The following is an 18107-nucleotide window of genomic DNA, read 5'->3' on the forward strand; positions in this document are numbered from 1 at the left end:
AGTCTGGGATGTGAGTGTTCCATATCTGAGCCCCTTCCCTGTCCACTTCAGGGCAGAATTTTTCTTCCTCCCCCACCCCTTATCCCCCTCACACCAAAAGTCATCATCATAGATTCATAGAAAATTAGGGTTGGAAGGGACCTCTGGAGGTCATCTAGTCCAACTCCCTGCTCAAAGCAGGAGCATCCCCAACTAGATCATCCCAGCCAAAGCTTTGTCTAGCCAGGTCTTGAAAACCTCCAAGGATGGAGCTTCCACCACCTCTCTGGGTAACCTGTTCCAGTGTTTTACTACCCTCCTAGTGAGAAAATGCTTCCTAATATTTAACCTAAATTTCCCTTGCTGCAGCTTGAAACTGTTGCTCCTTGTTCCATCATCTGTAAAAGTTTTGGAATTGTAATGCATCTCTGCAAAATATTCTACACCAGAACCCTGTTACAAACAACATGCTGGAGCAACCCAGCTCTCATCCATTGTGGGCCAAAGGGATTCATTAGCATGTCAAGGGCAGGCGGCTTTCCCCATGCCCACACTGGGGCCACACAGCTGGGAGCTGCACCTGTGCGCCTGCCACTTCTCTCAGCTCTCCAGCTGCTGCTCAGGCACCACTTCCAGTTCATGGGGAGCTACGCTGGGGCCAGGTATCTGGAAATTGTGTCAACACTGCCACTGCTTCTCCCCTTTCTCTATCATCCCAACTGTGGCGTGGGCACAGCGCCCAGCACAGGTCTTCTTCACTGCCCAGCCTTGGCATGGTAGGGCAAAGCTCTGTGGGTTGGATCCAGTGGCCCTGTGAGCTAGATGCAGCTCATGGGCTTGTATGTTGTTGAACTCCGTTCTAAAATTAGCAGCACATTTTACTTCATTTCAGCAGAAATATTGTAACCATTGCAACTATAACTGTTGTCAGGGGGCCTCCTAGAGAAGTCACCATAAATCTGGGGTGGGAAGTTATACTTTTTGGCCTGAAGAATCTCTAGGTACTTCCCGTACACTACCCCATCAACCTCTGAGGCTTTCCAGTAACTTTCCAAATCCTTTGTCCTGTGTTCCCCTGCTGCTGCATAGTCTGCCATTAATGTGGGGAGCTGATGTCAAGGTGAGGTCAGAAATTACTTAAATGTTCAGTTTTTTCCTGATCATTTTTAGCTGATTTTCTTTTCAGGTTTCCAGAAACACATTAATACAGTAGTATTTGATTTTCACTGCCTTCTCCACCCTAAAAAAAGGTGCTGCAGGTCTGCATTAGGAGCAACATTGCCAGGACTGCTTGAAACATGGATAGAAAATTTTAAGAGAAAACCTTGGTTTTAGAAAAAGCAGTCAGTAGAGATGATATCTTTTATTAGACTGACAAGATTTTTGCAAAAAAAATTCTTTAATTGCAAGCTTTTGGGCACAAGCACCCTTCACCAAACATTCTTTGCAACAAGTGTCTAGTTCTTGCAGAAAGTATCAGTGTTTTGTTAATGGACCAAACACTTCTTTTGTTGCCAGAAAACAAAAATATTTTGATTCTGGTATGCCATTGTGGTATCTCGTGGGAATTGTTGTATAGGTGCCTTGCATTTTTTTTTTCTACAGTGTGAGTGGCATCACCTTCACTAAGCTAAGCCCCACACCACATTCTCTAGCTATCCTGTAGTCATCGTGCATTGCTAAGAATGTAGTCTGACCCTAGATCCTGGCATACAGAGGAAAGGAGCACTGGTATATATATACATCAGTGCACTTCAGGACTTCTAAAGGCACGGCCTCACTTGCTTGATCCCACCCCACATGTACCAATATTACAAATTAGACCTTGGAGCAGTGGTGGAGGTTGCCCTGAGTAACTTCACTGTTTGATGTCCAGGCTTGGTGCATCTGGACCAAGTGTTACTGGCAGAACATGCTTGAACACTGGGGAAGCAGTATAGGTATCATAATCACGTGAACAGCAACTCCTGAGACACACCTCCGTAGCATTTGAGGACTGAAATGTGGCAATTGTTGTATTTTTAATTTTTTTTCTGAAAAAACCTGCATGACTGATGAGAAAATATTTTTCCTAAAAATAGTAATTTATTTTGGTTGAAATTTTCTTTAGGGAGGGATTTTCAAAGTTAGTCTTAGGTAGAAACAGTGTTTATGCTGCTGGCAGTTTTAGGACTAGTGTGCATTGGCCAACCCAAGGAGAGAAAATTATCATCCCCGGTTGGTAATCACCAGCAACTCTCTTTTATCCCCCACCTCTGCCCTCTTCCAAGTAACTTAAAACCAGTTCCCTTCAGAAAGAACAGTTGGTTTTTTTACAGGTTTAGACTATTTGTTCATTGAAATACCAAAATCCTAGGCGTAGCCTAAGGCTTTGGGACACTTAGTGAAGCTTTTTAAAGGTGTACATATAAGTGCCTCTCATTCATAAAATCATAGAAAATTAGGGTTGGAAGAGACCCTAAGAAGTTATCTGGTCCAGCACTGCTCAAAGCAGGACCATCCCCAGCTATTTCATCCCAGCCGAGACTTTGTCTACCTGGGTCTTAAAAACCTCCAAGGATGGAGACTCCACTTTCTCTCTGGGTAACCTGTTTGAGTGCTTCAATACCTTCCTGGAGAGAGGTTTCGTAATATCTAACCTAAACTACCCTTGCTGCAACTTGAGACCATTGCTTCTTATTGTGACATCTGGGACCTCTGAGAACAGTCCAGCTCCATCCTTGTTGGAACCCCCTTCAGGTAGTTGAAGGTTGCTATTAAATCCCCCATCAGTTTTTGCTTCTTCAGACTAAATAAGCCCAATTCCCTCTGCCTCTCCTCAGAAGTCATGTGCCCCAGCCCCATAACCATTTTTGTTCCCCTCCACTGGACTCTCTCCAATTTGTCCACATCCTTTCTTTAGTGGGGGAGCCCAAAACTGGACACAGTACTCCAGACAGTGGCAACGTGTAGAGAGCGCTGGTTCACCCCTTGGCAGGTTGCACTCCCCACTTAGGCAGCGGGCAGGGAAGTAAGTGGGAGCGCCCTCCCCACAAGCACTGGCTGGAGAGTGGGAGTGCCTCAGCTACTTCTGGGAGCACCATGGCCGCTTCCCGGTTAGCGAGATAGGCCGCGGGGACCCCCCTCCCTGCCCCGGTTGGTGAGCTTGGCCATGGGGGGATGTCCCCCTGGTCAGCAAGATTGGCATGTGCTCCCCCTGACTAAGGTGGCACCAGTCACCCATGACTCCACATGTGGCCTCTCCAGTGCTGAATAGAGGGGAATAGTCAATTCCCTCATTCTGCTGGCAACACTCCTATTAATGCAGCCCAGTATGCCATTAGCTTTCTTCACAAGGACTTGTTGGTTCATATTCAGCTTATTGTCTACTGTAACCCTCAGGTCCTTTTCTGCAGAGCTGCTGCCCAGGCAGTCAGTCCCCAGCCTGTACGGATTCCAAGTCATTGATGAAGATACTAAACAAACCCGCCCCCTGGGGCACTCCACTTGATACCAGTTGACAACTAGACCTCAAGCCATTGATCACTACCTGTTGAACCCAACAATCCAGCTAGCTCTCTATCCACCTTACAGTCCATTCTTCCAACCCATGCTTCCTCAGTTTGCTTGCAAGAGTGCTGTGGGCGACCATATCAAAAGCTTTGCTAAAGTCAAGGTATATCATGTCCATTGCTCTCCTTGTATCCACAGAGCCAGTCATCTCATCATAGAAGGCAGTCAGATTGGTCAGGCATGACTTGCCCCTGGTGAATCCATGCTGACTGTCCCTAATCACCTTCTTCTCCTCCAAGTGCTGGGAAATGGATTCCTTGAGGACCTGCTTCATAATTTTTCCGTGACGTGAGGCTGACCAACAAGTTTTCAAAAATAAGGGCTAGTGGCTCTATAGTCACATCAGTGAACTCCCTCATCGCCCTCAGATGCATCATGTCCAACCCCATGGACTTGTACACATCCAGCTTTTCTAAATAGTTTCTAACCTATTCTTTGCCAATATTGGCTACTCACTTCTTTCCCCAAACTGTGCTGTCAGATGCAGTTGTCTGGGATCTGACCTTCCTGTGAAGACTAGGATAAAAAAGGCATTGAGTACTTTAGCCTTTTCCACATCGTCTACAACTAGGTTGCCTTCCTGATTCAGTAAGGGACCCACATTTTCCCTGACCTTCCTCTTGTTGGTGACACTTGTAGAAATCCTTCTTGTTACCCTTCATGACCCTTGCTAGCTGCAATTCCAGTTGTGCTTTGGCCTTCCTGACTTCATCCCTGCATGCCCGAGCAATGTTTTTATACTCCTCCCTAGTTATTTGTCCAAGTTTCCACTTCTTGTAAGCTTACTTTTTGTGTTTTAGCTCACTGAAGAGTTCCCTGCTAAGCCAAGTGGGTCTTCTGCCATACTTGCTAGTCTTCCTGCACATTGGGATGGTTTGTTTCCTGCACTCTTAGTAAAGCTTCTTTAAAATACAACCCAGCTCTCCTGGACTCCTTTCCCTCTCAGACTGGCCTCCTAAGGGATCCTGCCTATTGGCTCCCTGAGCAAGTTGGAGTCTGCTTTTCTGAAGTTCAGGGTCCTTACTCTGCTGCTCTCCATCCTTCCTTTCCTCAGGATCCTGAACTCCATTTCATGGTTGCTGCTTCCCAAGTTGCCATCCACTTCTACATTCCCCACTGATTCTTCCCTGTTTGTGAGCACCAGGTGAAGAAGAGTATGTCCTCTAGTTGGCTGCTCCAGCACCTGCACCAGGAAGTTCTCCCAAATATTCTCCAAAAACTTCCTGGATTGCCTGGGCACTGCTGTATTGCCCTCCCAGCAGCTGTCAGGGTGATTGAAATCTCCCATGAGAAATAGGTCCTGTGATCAGGAACTTCTGCTAGGTGTTTGAAGAAAGCCTCGTCCACCTTGTCCACCTCATCCTCCTGGTCCGATAGTCTATAGCAGACACCTGCTATAACATCACCCTTGTTGCTCTCCCCTCTGACCCTAACCTAGACACTTTCAACAGCCTTCTCTCCAGGTTTATACCAGAGCCCCGAGCAATCATACAGCTCTTTTACATAAAGCACAACTCCTCCTCTTCTCCTCGCCCGTCCTTCCTGAACAGTTTGTACCTATCCATGACAGTGCTCCAGTGATCCAAGCTCCCACCAAGTCTCTGTTATTCCAGTCATGTCATAGCTCTGTGACTGTGCAAGGACTTCCAATTTTTCCCTCTTGTTTCCCAGGCTCTGTACATTTGTGTGCAGACACCTGAGGTAACTACCAGCTGGCCCTACTGTCTCAGGAAGAATGAGAAAGCCTCCCCTGTTTCCCCTCCTCCTTGTGCTTCTTCCAGGTGTCTCACTTGCCCAACTTTGGGGCTTTGCTTCTACCACTCCATCTGCTATAGCTGGGCAAGTCAACTTTTTCAATAGACCTGCCACAAATTAGCCTTGCACCCTCCCTGCTTGTCCCTTCTTTGGTCCCCTTTCCTGCCTGATCTTTAGTTCTGCCTTCTCTCTCTTGTGCTTCTGCGACTGCTGCCTATCCCATCCCCAGTCCTCTGTGTGCCATACACAGAGACCGCATGCCACAGGTTGCAACCTCTGTGCTATAGCATTAGATGTACATCAGGCCTACATCAGGCCTGCAGTCTGCAACAAAGTGGCATAGACTGTTGCATACTGCTGGAGTGGAAGCTCAGCTTTCTTCTGCTAGTCAATTTAGCATCTTGATCTGAGCTCCATTTGTTGATTATACAACCCTAAAGGGAACTTGTCACATGCTTCTCGCTGCATGGGAGGCCCATACTTCCTGTGCAGTTTACCAGTCCTGCCCCGCTTTTTATTTCTTGCTGCTGACTGGCTGTTAATGGACAGTCTCCAAGAAATTATCCAGAGGGAAGGGGAATGCTGTTAAGAAGACACAAGAACTTCTTCCACCATGGGAACTGCCAGGACATTGGTTTGAGCAAAATAAAAGCAGAATACCTATTTGAAAGGATGGTGTTTTAACACTAGCCATTGTGTAAGGGTAGTGATAGGGTCAGGGCATCCAGTGTCACATCCTAGATTGAAACTAAGGTGTCCATGCATTTTTTGTTGTAAAAAGTATGAAATGCAGCCAGTTACACTTAGTGGGAGACCTGATAGGCTCCACATAAACCAAGCATTAGATATGCTGGCTGGCTCTTATTTCCCTCATGAGAGTCCTCTCTCTAAGGAACACAGTTTCTGAAGAGTAACTTCATGGGAACTAAACAAAAATGTGCATTTGAGCCATGCCCACAGGAAAACTGCTTTCCCACTGACTTACTCTACCAAGCAGCCCCTTTCCACAGAGAAATCAGTTTGGCAAAATTATCCAGCCTAGTAGAAGCATACATGTGATCTTCCCCTGCACAAAGAAGCAGGTTATTGAAAATGGCAGGGCTGGATGCAGATAGATTTGCTGTTTAATTAAGGCTGTGGTTCTGGGGTTTTCTTTGTTAGCTGTAGGTGCCACGATATAAATAGTTCTTTCAAATTGTCTTTGCAGACAGATTCAGAATATGTGGTGATTTTTCTGGTGCGGGGCATGTCTGTAATCTGGAAGCAAGTGAAGGCCATAATTGCCAGATAATCCTCAATGAATTGTAAGGAAATGCTTGCGAGATAGGTTGGAGTTAGGCAGATTTTGGTGTGAGCATAAGCCTTAACTTGATACTGAAAGAGAATAGAAATCACCAGAATTATCTGACAAGGGGGAGATGTGGTCAGTGCAGCTCATGAAGGTCTTGGCTAAGACATTTTGAAAATACTTGGAACAGCTGACAGAAAGTAGATGGTTGCAACAGCCAAGCCAAGCACTGACCCTGGTCTGTAGAGCCAAGCATCAGCTGTTGAGGTAGATTTTCATAGGAATAGTGATTTTGCAAGGTCACTTCCAGCCCTAATGTCTATGAAATCTATTAAATGAAAAGCCTGGATGTAGAAAGACCCGAAGACAAGAAGGTCCTATCAAATAAATGCACCTAGCCCTTCTGAAAGAGAAATATAATAAATATGAAAAGCATGAAGGAGTATCAAGTGATTTGTCTTCAAGGTCACCTGTCTTGTTTACCGGATATGGTAGCAATGCATGGATGCTGACAGCTGCATGTCTCCTTGTTACATAGAGTATTCCATTCCTGTCCACAAATACTGTTTCCCATTCCTCTTCATCCTGGGAATGGGCCTGTGGTCCTTAGTGGAGTATGTCATCCATCGCTTTGTCTTCCACATGAATCCACCTGCTAGCAACTATTATCTCATCACACTGCATTTCTTGTTGCATGGCCAGCATCATAAGGTGAGTAGGATATATCTTTGCCTATAGATGTGTGGAATTCCCTGTCTGAATCTGATTCACCTTGATTTTTTAAAAACTAAATTTCTCAGTGTTGACTTGCTAAGACTGGAGAAGTGGGAATATGGGTGTCTCAATATTAATAATCCAAAGAAAGTTGAGGCGCTTCATTCCCTGAATTGTAGTAGGTGCCTGGGATGTTATCACTTCTTGTAATGGGGAATTGCAGACACTTCAGCCCAATTCTTGAAAAGTAATCAAAAGATATGACTTAACCAGAGCTGTTGCTGTAAGTTGAATATACAGCTCCATAAACATAGGTGTAACTTCTCAGCTGCTGTACATTGGTATTGCTTCACTGAGCTTAAAGGAGCTATGCTAATTTGCATCATTTAGGGATATGTCCTAATGGTTATAACCTTGATAAGTTAAAGTAGCATTTTTAACAATCACCAGAGTTGCTTTCTCATCTTTTTAGCTCTGTTATGCCTGGAAGCTTTGGCAGAGCTTGTTGTAGAGTGAATGAATGTTGACCCTGAATTCTTTAAGATTTGCTGGGAGCTCATACTGCCTATGTCCTTCTCTGCTTCCAGTCACCATTTGACAGATCCCGCCTGGTCTTCCCTCCTCTGCCAGCATCACTGGTAGTTGGGTTTCTCTACTGTTGCCTCCTTTTGATCCTGCCTTGGGCAGTGGGGCTCTCCTTGTTTGCTGGGGGGCTGTTTGGTTACGTCGCCTATGATATGACTCATTACTACCTGCACTACGGATCACCAAAGAAAGGCAGCTACCTGTATGGACTGAAGACCTATCATGTGAAGCACCACTTTGAACATCAGAAATTAGGTATGCTACACTTCTTTTAATTGTCACCATGGGGTAGCTGCTTGTGTCTGAATAAATGCCTTCTGGTAGATGCTTGTAGGCATAGCAGACAGGGGAGCAGTGTGCTTTGCAGCCTAGTGTTCAGCTCAGCATCATCCATACCTCTGTGTGTATGTGGTACACACACCATACCTATATCCTAAACACAGCCATCCAGAAGTTCACAGCTGTATGTGAAAACTTCATGGGTACTGTAAAACTTAATTGCCATATTCAATCCAAAGTGCTTAAGCTACATACGGGCCTGGGTGCCTAAAGGAATCTCCCATGTAACTAAATGACCTAGCTCCAGCATTCAGAAAATTAATTGATACAAATGTGAAAGTCTGTCTGACTTGAAGTATCAGGCTGGTGACTGCAAGGCCTGTGTACCACAACCCAATTTTAGGCACTCAATTATTAAAATATAGGTCTTAAATTCTATTTCTGCCAGCAGGTCTTATTTGATCTTGTTAGTCTGTTCTTCTGTTGTTTTGCTCCACATACTCCAGAGGTATTTCCATGATATTTCATACTTCATTTAAAAAAAAGTAACATCTTGTAGAATTTCAGTGCCTATGGCAGGTTACTAAACTTAAATTCTGTGCATTGATTTTGGGCATTTTTACACATGCATGCACCTCAGCAGCAGGTGCTTTGAAAAGCACCTGGCGCTGCGTCCAATACATTTGTATAAATGGCAAAATGTGCCTCAGCACTGAAAAAATGGCAGTAGCACACATTTGAAGTAAAACACATCGAAGGTATTTTAGTTCAAAAGCACACCACTGCCATTTTCTGCATGCTGACATGCATTTTGCCATTTATACAAATACACCTGATGCAGCTCTGGGCGTGTCAGCTCCTGTGCTCCGCAGACTAGATTAATCGAATCTGCTCTGATGCGCTGGATTTCCAGCGTGTCAGAGCAGACAAAAGTATGTGTATAAATGCCCATATTCTCAATTAAGTACTGTATAAATGCATGCTTAAAATTGTTGGAGCAAGTTTGAAGTTCTCACGTATGTGAGAAAACTTATTATTGTATTTACTCAATTACAAGACTAGGTCCCCCCACAATTAACATGAGGGAAAAGCCCCTTGTCTTATAATCACATGCAAAGAAATCTCACTGAAAAAATTATCTATTGTTAAACTGCTGCCAAAAGCAGCATATGCTCAGCAATGGAAACCAAATATGAAATTGATTAAATACAGCCAACACTGAGCATGACTATATAAGAGATGGCTCATTCAGTAAACATGCTGATAGAAACCTTTTTATACCCTTTAAAAAAAACAAAAAACAGGTGGATGTTCCCTTCACAGGGAACTAGCACTGGATGTAGTAGTATTGCAAAACCAGGCCAGCACTGGGAGGGCCAGTGCCACCCCTGATACCCTCTCCTTGGTGGATCTTAGGCTTGATCTTAGCCAAAAGTAAAGAGCCAAGGGGCTACCTGACCCTCAACTCTGGAACTTTGGTTGCTACCTTTGGTTGTGACCTATCACCTGGACAAGAGGGAAGAGATTGATGTGATATATCTTGAATATAAAAAAGCCTTTGATCTGGTATCCCATGATCACCTCTTGGCAAAACTGGCTAACTGCGGCCTTGACCACACCACGATCTGCTGGCTGGGGGAATTAGCTCCGCGGTAGGACCCAGAGGGTGGTGGTTGACGGAAGTCAATCATCGTGGTGCGCTGTGACCAGTGGGGGTCCCTCAAGGCTCTGTCCTAGGGCCTATACTTTTTAACATCTTCATCAATGATGTAGACATTGGTGTCAGAAGCAGGCTGGCCAAGTTTGCCAATGACACCAAACTTTGGGGTAAAGCATCCACACCTGAGGACAGGAGGGTGATTGAGGCAGATCTTGACAGGCTCATGAAATGGACGGATGAGAACCTGATGATGTTCAACACTGAAAAATGCAAGGTTCTCCACCTTGGAAAGAAAAACCTGCAGCATGCTTATAGGCTCGGCAATGCTACGCTGGTTAGCACTACAGATGAAAGGGACTTGGGGGTCATAATTGACCACAAGATGAACATGAGCCTTTAATATGATGCTGTGGCTAGTAAAGCGAGCAAAACACTGGTTTGCATCCATAGATGCTTCTCAAGCAAATCCTGGGACGTCATTTTCCCCTTGTACTCGACCTTGGTTTGGCCGTAGCTGGAGTACTGCATCCAGTTTTGGGCTCCACAATTCAAAAAGGATGTGGAGAAGCCTGAGAGAGTGCAGAAAAGAGCCATGCGCATGATCAGAGGTCAGGAAAACAGGCCTTATGGTGAGAGGCTGAGAGCCATGGTACTCTTCAGCCTAGAAAAGAGCAGGCTCAGGGGCGATCTGGTGGCCACCTATATGTTTATCAGGGGTGTTCACCAGGATCTGGGGGAACATCTGTTCACCAGAGTACCCCAAGGGATAAGAAGATCGAATGGTCACAAACTCCACCACGACTGATTCAGGCTGGACATAAGGAAGAACTTCTTTACTGTCTGAGCCCCCAAGGTCTGGAATAGCCTGCCGCCGGAGGTGGTTCAAGCACCCACTTTGAATGCCTTCAAGGCACACTTGGATGTTTATCTTGCTGGGATCCTATGATCCCTGCTGACTTCATGCCCCTGGGGCAGGGGGCTGAACTTGATGTTCCTTCGGGGTCCCTTCCAGCCTGAATGTCTATGAAATACCTTTCAAGGATTGCTAGTGTTACCCATAACTAGGGGTCTACTTAACTTGCAGGGAGACAAAGTAATTTTTGCAGCTTGGTTGTGGCACAAATTTCTGACTTCATGGGCATTTCCTGGCAGCCCCACCCCTTGCCGCTGATTGGCAGAGAGGCATCTCCAAATTTCATGGAAAGTAAATTGTATTGTATAGCTTATCATATTATTATAAATCTAAATATTACATTTAAATCTAAATTTAAACATTTTATAAATGTATATATAATATACATTGTAACATATGTCATCATAATTTATTATTATATGTAGAGTTCTACAAAATTTTAGAAATACAAATTAATGCTAACCTTAATAGAAACAATTTCATTTCACTGACTGGCTCCTTCAGTTAGTCTATGTCACTAGCAGAGAGTTCCTAACTAGTAGTTTCTGACTAGCCCTTACATCTTGGCAACTCCTTTTTAATTATGCAGTAAGGATGCAGTAACTGAGCTGCCTTCAAGATTTAGTTGCAGAGTTAAAGTTCATGTATGGATTGACTACTAGCTGGAGATGTCATCTTATTTCCATTTGATACTGAGGCACAAAGGGAATATTTAACTTTCCTAAGTTATATTGTCACTAAAGTAAATAAACCTTAAGCAGCAGATATGAAGCTATGCAGAAAAGCTTCTTCCACCCAGGCTTGGAGAACTGAATGGTGTTTCCAGGCAAACAGGTGGATGTCTACGAGATGGCACAGGCCTGCCCCTTTAGCAGTGCTTGGCAAGAGGTGCCAGATTCCATGGGAGACTCTATAGGAGCAGAGCAGCTGCAGGGAGTTGGATTTTCATTGGTGAGCTGGAGGTGGTGTTCAGCTAAAGGAGCTCTCAGCCCTAAAAGACAGATAAATTGGCCTGGGGATTATGCCAGGCCAATTACTTGGGCTCAGGAAAGCAACTGGAGAAGCTGCTGATACAGCCCCAGGAGTTTGCTTTGTGACTGAAGAGAGCAGCAGGACTAAGGTGGAGAGCTTCTGGGTGGAAGTGGGGCATCCCAACCAACTCAGCAGTGATGAGAGGGATAGTTCAAGCAATAGGAATCGGAGCATGGCCCTCAAGGAAGTCACAGCACGCTGAACACCAATCACTACAGTGGAGATTTGGCTTTTACCCTATAAGGACAGAGGTCAAGCAGGAGCTTTTTGGAGTAATTGGGTAACAAGTTAGATTTTGACACATGGTGCTGCTTCAGGGGAATGTGTGTATTTTCCCTTTGGGTCTCCTCCTGGTTTTGACTTGACAAGCTGCAGGCTAGCCCAGCTTAAAGAGCTGCTGTGGTGCTGAGCAGTGCCCATGACTGAGCTACTTCTCTCTTCCCCAGAGGTGTTGATCAAGATCAAGAGAGTTTTGTCTTGGCCAGAACCTGGGATCCCTTTACCCAGACATGGTAGGCTCAACACGACATGTTCCTCTGAGCCTGTTGCTTACTTCACCCTTTCCCAGTTTCTTAGGAGAAAAGGGCTATGCCTAGATAGCCACTGTCATCAGTGCAGATGAACAGAAGTTCCTCGATGGGTAACTTACACTGACCTGTGAAGGTGGAAGGCCCTGTACTGAAGTGAGAATTTGAGTGCATAGTGAGGTTGCAGTATGCCCAGCCTAGGACCATGGACCAATCAATTTGATGCAACTCAGGCTTCCGATTCCTACCTGTAGTTTCCTTCTCTTGGGATGTCATGAGGATTCATTAGAGATTGTCAAATATCTGACACTGTAATGACAAGGGCATACAAGTGCTTGGGAAGGTGGCTGCAGAAGTTCTCAGTCAAATTCCCACTCATATGGTTCTCTGTCTTTCCCACAGGCTTTGGCATCACAACCAAGTTTTGGGATCGTCCATTTCGAACACTAATCCCAGAGGAAACCTTTGAGAAAGAAGATTAACCACCCTGCTCTATGTTTGGCATCTGGTTCCCACAGCTCTAGTGCACTGGTCTTCCTTCTTTCCTTCCTTCCTTTCATCCTTCTTGCAGTCTGAATGGCTATCCAGACTACAGAGGGAGCTGTCAGCACTGCAGAGCTGTATGAGAGGGATTTGAAGCCTATTTGCTTATGAAGAGTGTATGCATGTGGGCAGGGGAGTGGGTCCTGTCCAATGTTGGCTTTTGTGGGCTTGCTTACGCTACCTCATGTCAGGCCCATGGCAGTAGTACAGCTTGCTGGCTAAGAGGTGCTGTATTTACTCAGAGGAATCTGCAAAGCAGTCTCAGACAGGTGCCTGAAAGGCAACCATGCCATTTGCTTTGAAGTCACCTGGTTTTTGCAGGGACCAACACAAGAAAGGAAGCACCTGGAGGGGCTGCTTTGCAAATGCGGTGGGTTACTTTGGTCTGAGCACTTCAGCAAGTATACGAGGGGAGAGCAGTGCATGTACTGGTGGTATGAGAAAAACAACACAGCCGGGGGCTGCATCTGCAATTCCCAGGAAGCTACCGTGTGTGCAGTGGAGGAGAGAGCCCATTTACCACACAGAGCTGCGGTGTATGGAAACTTCAAATCTGATCCTGCAGAGCCCTGTCTTCTGAGCTGATGTCCTGCTACATAGTGCTGATCAGGTAGAGGTGGAGCTGTGTGTGCTGGGACCTATAGTCTCTCTGGACCAGACTTTTCTATCCAAGGTGGGGAAAGAAGGACAGGGGCACTTTGGGGAAACTTGGCAGGTAACCAGATGTAGCCTATTGGTTGTTCAGGAGCCTTTGCCTGTCCAGAAAGTCCTTGAAGTAGTTGGAAAAGTATGGACACTATCTCTTCAAAATCCCATAATTAGTCCTGCTTCTGGGGCTTTTATTAAAAATACGGGAAAACACACTGAAAAATGGGGACTTGTCACATCACCCTTATGATGCTATGTTCTGCAGTGAATCACCCAGCTAGGGATTTGAAGCTGTGTATGAATGTAGTGGCAATGGTACTGCAGTTACATGCTGCCCTTGGCCCCCAGTGCCTTAGACATGCAGAGAGAACCTCCTTCCCTACCAAAGAGCCCATGCTGCTGATACAGATTTCTTGTTTTTAGTGACTCTTGTGCAGATCCCCATCTCTCCCAGACTAGTCTGTTGGGCTGGTTCTTGCCTCTCATCATGTCCAAGATCATATATAAACCATGGCACTGATAAAAACCATCACTCTGCCAGTCCTTACAGGGTGCTGCCTGCTCTGTGCATGATAGCCCATCCAAGCATCCTATGCCACCCCAGATCCTGCAGGCTGCCCCTGGTCATGACTTAGTTGCATCTAGTGTGTTTCTGCAACAGGTACAGAATGGGCATAGGGGCTAGTGCAGCTGACCTGGTGTTGGATCTCCTCCAGCACAGCAGGATGTTGGAAGTGGAGGTGTGCTGAATCTGGAGCCGCATCACTCCCCTGTACCCAGACCCCAGTGCACAGAGGGACACAGGAGCTTGGGTTGCTGCTTCTTTCTGTCCTTCCTGGCTTGGGGCTGTGCCCCTCACTTCTTTTGCTTTATAAGAAAAAAAAAATGCTTCAAACTCCTGAGAACTCGATAGTCCCTTTGCAGCAACGGTTCCTGCCATTGGAGAACTGGGCCAGGGCTTCCTGACGCAGCATATTCCAAGCCCCGCAGAGCAGAACGTTTTGGCAGTTATAATGGCATGCAAGTCAGGGGTTCTTGCCAGTGCATCTCTCACGGTTAGAGACCCCACCTCTTCACATCCCTGAAAGGCCCAGCTGTGCTGACAAAATCCTGTAGCACAAACCCTGCTTCTTCCTGTGCAAGGCAGTGGTCCCTAAATGCTGCATGCGGTGGGTGGTGTCTACTGCAACACTAGGTGGGCTGGGGGAGAGGAGAAGGACTCTGGCATCTGCTATGGCCCAAACTCCTTCTTTCTGTCAACATGCTTTGCTCAAGGAAGAAGTAAATGATGTCTGATCTCATTCCCACCGTGCCAGATGCCGGCTGCTTATCCTTGGGTGCAACCAGAACAAAGGAATTTGGTGTTCACACTAACCAGGATGGTGCTACAGTGAATGGAGCCCAGGAGTCTGCTGGGAGCAGAATCCATTTAGTGGAGTTTACCAGTTGTATCAGCTTTTGGGGTTGTCCTCTGGGCTTCAGAATGACTATGCCCTTTTTCTGGCGGCTTCTTGAGGCTGACAAATTCCAGGGCCTGGTTCATTCCCAGGCCCTAATGCAAGAGGGCCTGGTATACAGAGCAAGAAGATACAGCACTGGAATGAGCTATCGGGGATGGGAATACCATGGCCTTCTGCCTCCATTTTCCCTGCACTTGAGCTTGGTTCCTGGTGCCAAATGCTGAACTCAAAAGCAGAGGGAACACGGCTGGGAGTTAAGATTCCCCAAGGGCCAGTCAGTCTGGTGGAACAGCTCTGGACTCACCAGTCCCCTTGCGCAAGAGGTAAATTATGCTGCTGCTTTGTAATTTCTCTCTTTCCCTGGCCTCTTCTTTGCTATCTGAGTGGCTGCTTTGTCAGCTCTTTTCCTGAAGGTGGGTGGAGTAAACAGAAGGTGATCCTAGGGATGAGCTATCTGGCCTAAAGCAGGGGATGGTGACTGCAGCTTTGCTAGCTAGACAAGGATGTCTTGGAACAGGTTCTACATACCTGGACTTGTCTTTAGCATGCTGCTCTGCATGAATCCCTTGCTGCCTAATGAAGAATCACCTGGCTTCATCCTTCTTCTGTGGCCCTGGTGTTTCAGTCACAAAGATGCCCTGTGCTTTCTTTGCAAATGCTCCAGTGACCATATAATGCTGCTGGCCACATGTCAACTGGACTACCTGTGGGTGGGGTCTAGCAGCTGTTTTGGGGCCTGCTGTTTAGTAGCTGGTGTCTGATACTGCTGCTTCCCAATGCAGTAGGGAAGTCCTGGGAACTCTTGGCTTTGCTCACTATGAGCCATGCTGCCCACAGGTGCCCTGCTGAGCTCCTCCTCTTCCTTTCTTCATATCATGCCACTGATAAATGGGCTTGGCAGCACAGCAGCCACCCAGTAGATGAAGTGCCAGATGTCCCCTGCCGTCAGCCGTTCCTCCTCTTTCCATTCCTGTGGTCCCCCTTGGGTGACTGTGGTGCTGCTGGAGGCCTACTTCCTCACCTGCTATTCCCTGCAACACTAGACATCCCTCTGCCATTCCCCTTCCTCTTATGCCTCAGTGCCTTCCTCCTGAACTCATCTCCATATGCTGCAATTCCTTTCCAAATTCTAGCCATCACTCCATGACACAAAATGAGCGTGTCACAGGCAGACCCAGTAACAACTCGTGTGCAGCTATTCCATGTATATGTATATGGGATGTACATGTTTATGTACATGTACAACATGTATATGTACATATTTATGTACATCTCCTTTATGGGCCGGCTGCACTTGAGCTGTTGCTGGGCCTGTCTGTGGTGCGCTCATTTTATGTCATGGAGTCATGTGTATATACCAGTCAGATGCAGTCCTAAGGCGTTCTATGGACTTCAGTGGGAAGACTCTGGGCCATTATTTTCAAAGATTGCCACATGATGCTTTTCCTCATGTTAAAATCCCTACCTAAAATGTGGAAGATGCTACTAATGCAGTTGCCATAAAACCTTCAAATGATTAAGCCCAGAACAATAGACAGGAGGTGTGCCTTTTTTATGCCCTCACCCCCTTATTGTGAAACTGGCCATAGCAGCCTCTGCTGTACTTGGCACTCCTTTCCCTTTCCCCAAGCCATGATTCATATTGCACTTCTGCAATTAAGTAAGATTTTATCTCCAGTCATTTTAAAAACCAAACCCTCCTCACCCTACACTGCTTCCAATGTGGGTGTGTCTGAGGCACCCAACTGAGTTGGGGAGGAAAGAGGAGGAATCGGGTCTTTCAGGCTTCTGTCTAGCCTTTTTCTAACCCAGTGTACACTATTGCTTTGCCAGATTTACTGTGTTAATTGTAGGCAATAGCCACTTGAAACCTAAACTTCAATGACCATAATTGCTAAGAAATGCCTTTTTCTTGATCCTGTGACCTCCCTCCGCCCCCTGATGTTTACTTCAGATATTTAAAAGTTTGGAATAAAGTTTATATGTAAAGATGTAAACATGACAATTTATAAATATATTAAACTATTTCTCAGATGTGTAGAAAAGGGGGTGTTTGCATGTGCATGTACTACATGGGTCCTCTGCCCTCACAGAGCACTTGGTTTAGCTCAAGAATCACTCCATCTCCATCTCTGCTCCTTTCCCAAAGATTATTTGGAGCACTGAGCCCTGTGGTCACTGACTGCAGCCCAAGAAGCTGGCTCATGTGTGCTAGCTTCAGTGCAGTGGGGTTGGAGGGGGAGCATGGAAAGGGGATTATTGTTTGGCCTTGGGATTAAACTCTGATAAGTGTGGTGCAATGTTGTAATGTCCAGTAGTGGCAACTGATGCTTATTCCTGGGGTGGCCACAGCAGGGTTGCTAGTTAATAATTCTCAAAGGGGTGACTCAAACCAAACAAACTTGGTGTTACTGTGAGTTGGGCAGCAGCCCTTTGCCCATGGCCCCTCTGCAGTTGCTGATCCACCAGCTGCCTCAGATCTGTCATACAGAAAACCTTCTCCCCTTTCAGTGGGGTGGGCACCCAGCCAGGTGCACTGTGTGCCGTGCTGGGGACTTGCCCAGAGCCATGCAGCTAATTGTTCAACCGGAAGGAGGCTCTCTTGGCCTGTGATGCTAGTGCTGTGCAGATAGGACTACCTCTGGAGAGCCCCTGTGGGCAGAGAACTGTACAGAAGTAAAGAGCTGTCCAGTTCACAAGCTGGATGAAGCCCATGCTGTGGGATGGGGGTTTAACTTGTGGCCCGAAAGCTGTGTCTTGGCTGTCATTGTTCCCCTCTGCCACACCTGCTGCTGCCAGGGCCTCTGGGCTCCCCTCAATCTTCTAGCTTCTGTTTCCTGCCCCAGCCTCTGGGGACAGTGCAGTGGGGCCTGCAGGAGCCTGAGGAGCTTGTGCAGGAGGGCAGGCCATATACTGAGAGATCCTACACAGTGTGTGGCCCATGCGGCCCCTGGGCTCTCAAAAGCTGTGCCATCTTCTAGACCATCTGAAGGTTCAGATGGATGTGGAAGTCTCCGGGTGGGGTTCTTCAAGCTGTATTTATGCAAGAGTTCAGACTCCACCTCCTGCTTTTAATGTGTAAAACTGGGCAGAATGTCAGAGCAGCAACACTGCTGAAGAGGGAAACCCCAAGCTATTCTCTGTTTAAGGGGTGTGGAAATGTCTTGAAATC

At 46.4% G+C, this 18107-nt stretch overlaps 1 protein-coding gene across 1 annotated transcript in view; it reads left to right on the top strand.

Moving 5' to 3' along the window:
- FA2H (fatty acid 2-hydroxylase) overlaps positions 1–16975 on the top strand; it is a 94544-nt gene extending 77569 nt beyond the window's left edge. The window contains exons 6-8 of the mRNA XM_006020184.2: positions 7113–7285; positions 7876–8128; positions 12687–16975. Of these exons, the coding sequence (XP_006020246.2) occupies positions 7113–7285; positions 7876–8128; positions 12687–12766 (506 nt within the window). The 3' untranslated portion in view covers positions 12767–16975. The remainder of the gene's footprint in view (positions 1–7112; positions 7286–7875; positions 8129–12686) is intronic.
- Positions 16976–18107: the final 1132 nt, after the last annotated feature.

The sequence above is a fragment of the Alligator sinensis genome, unplaced genomic scaffold (genome assembly GCF_000455745.1).
Source record: "Alligator sinensis unplaced genomic scaffold, ASM45574v1 scaffold203_1, whole genome shotgun sequence".
In the NCBI taxonomy this organism is placed as follows: Eukaryota; Metazoa; Chordata; order Crocodylia; family Alligatoridae; genus Alligator; species Alligator sinensis.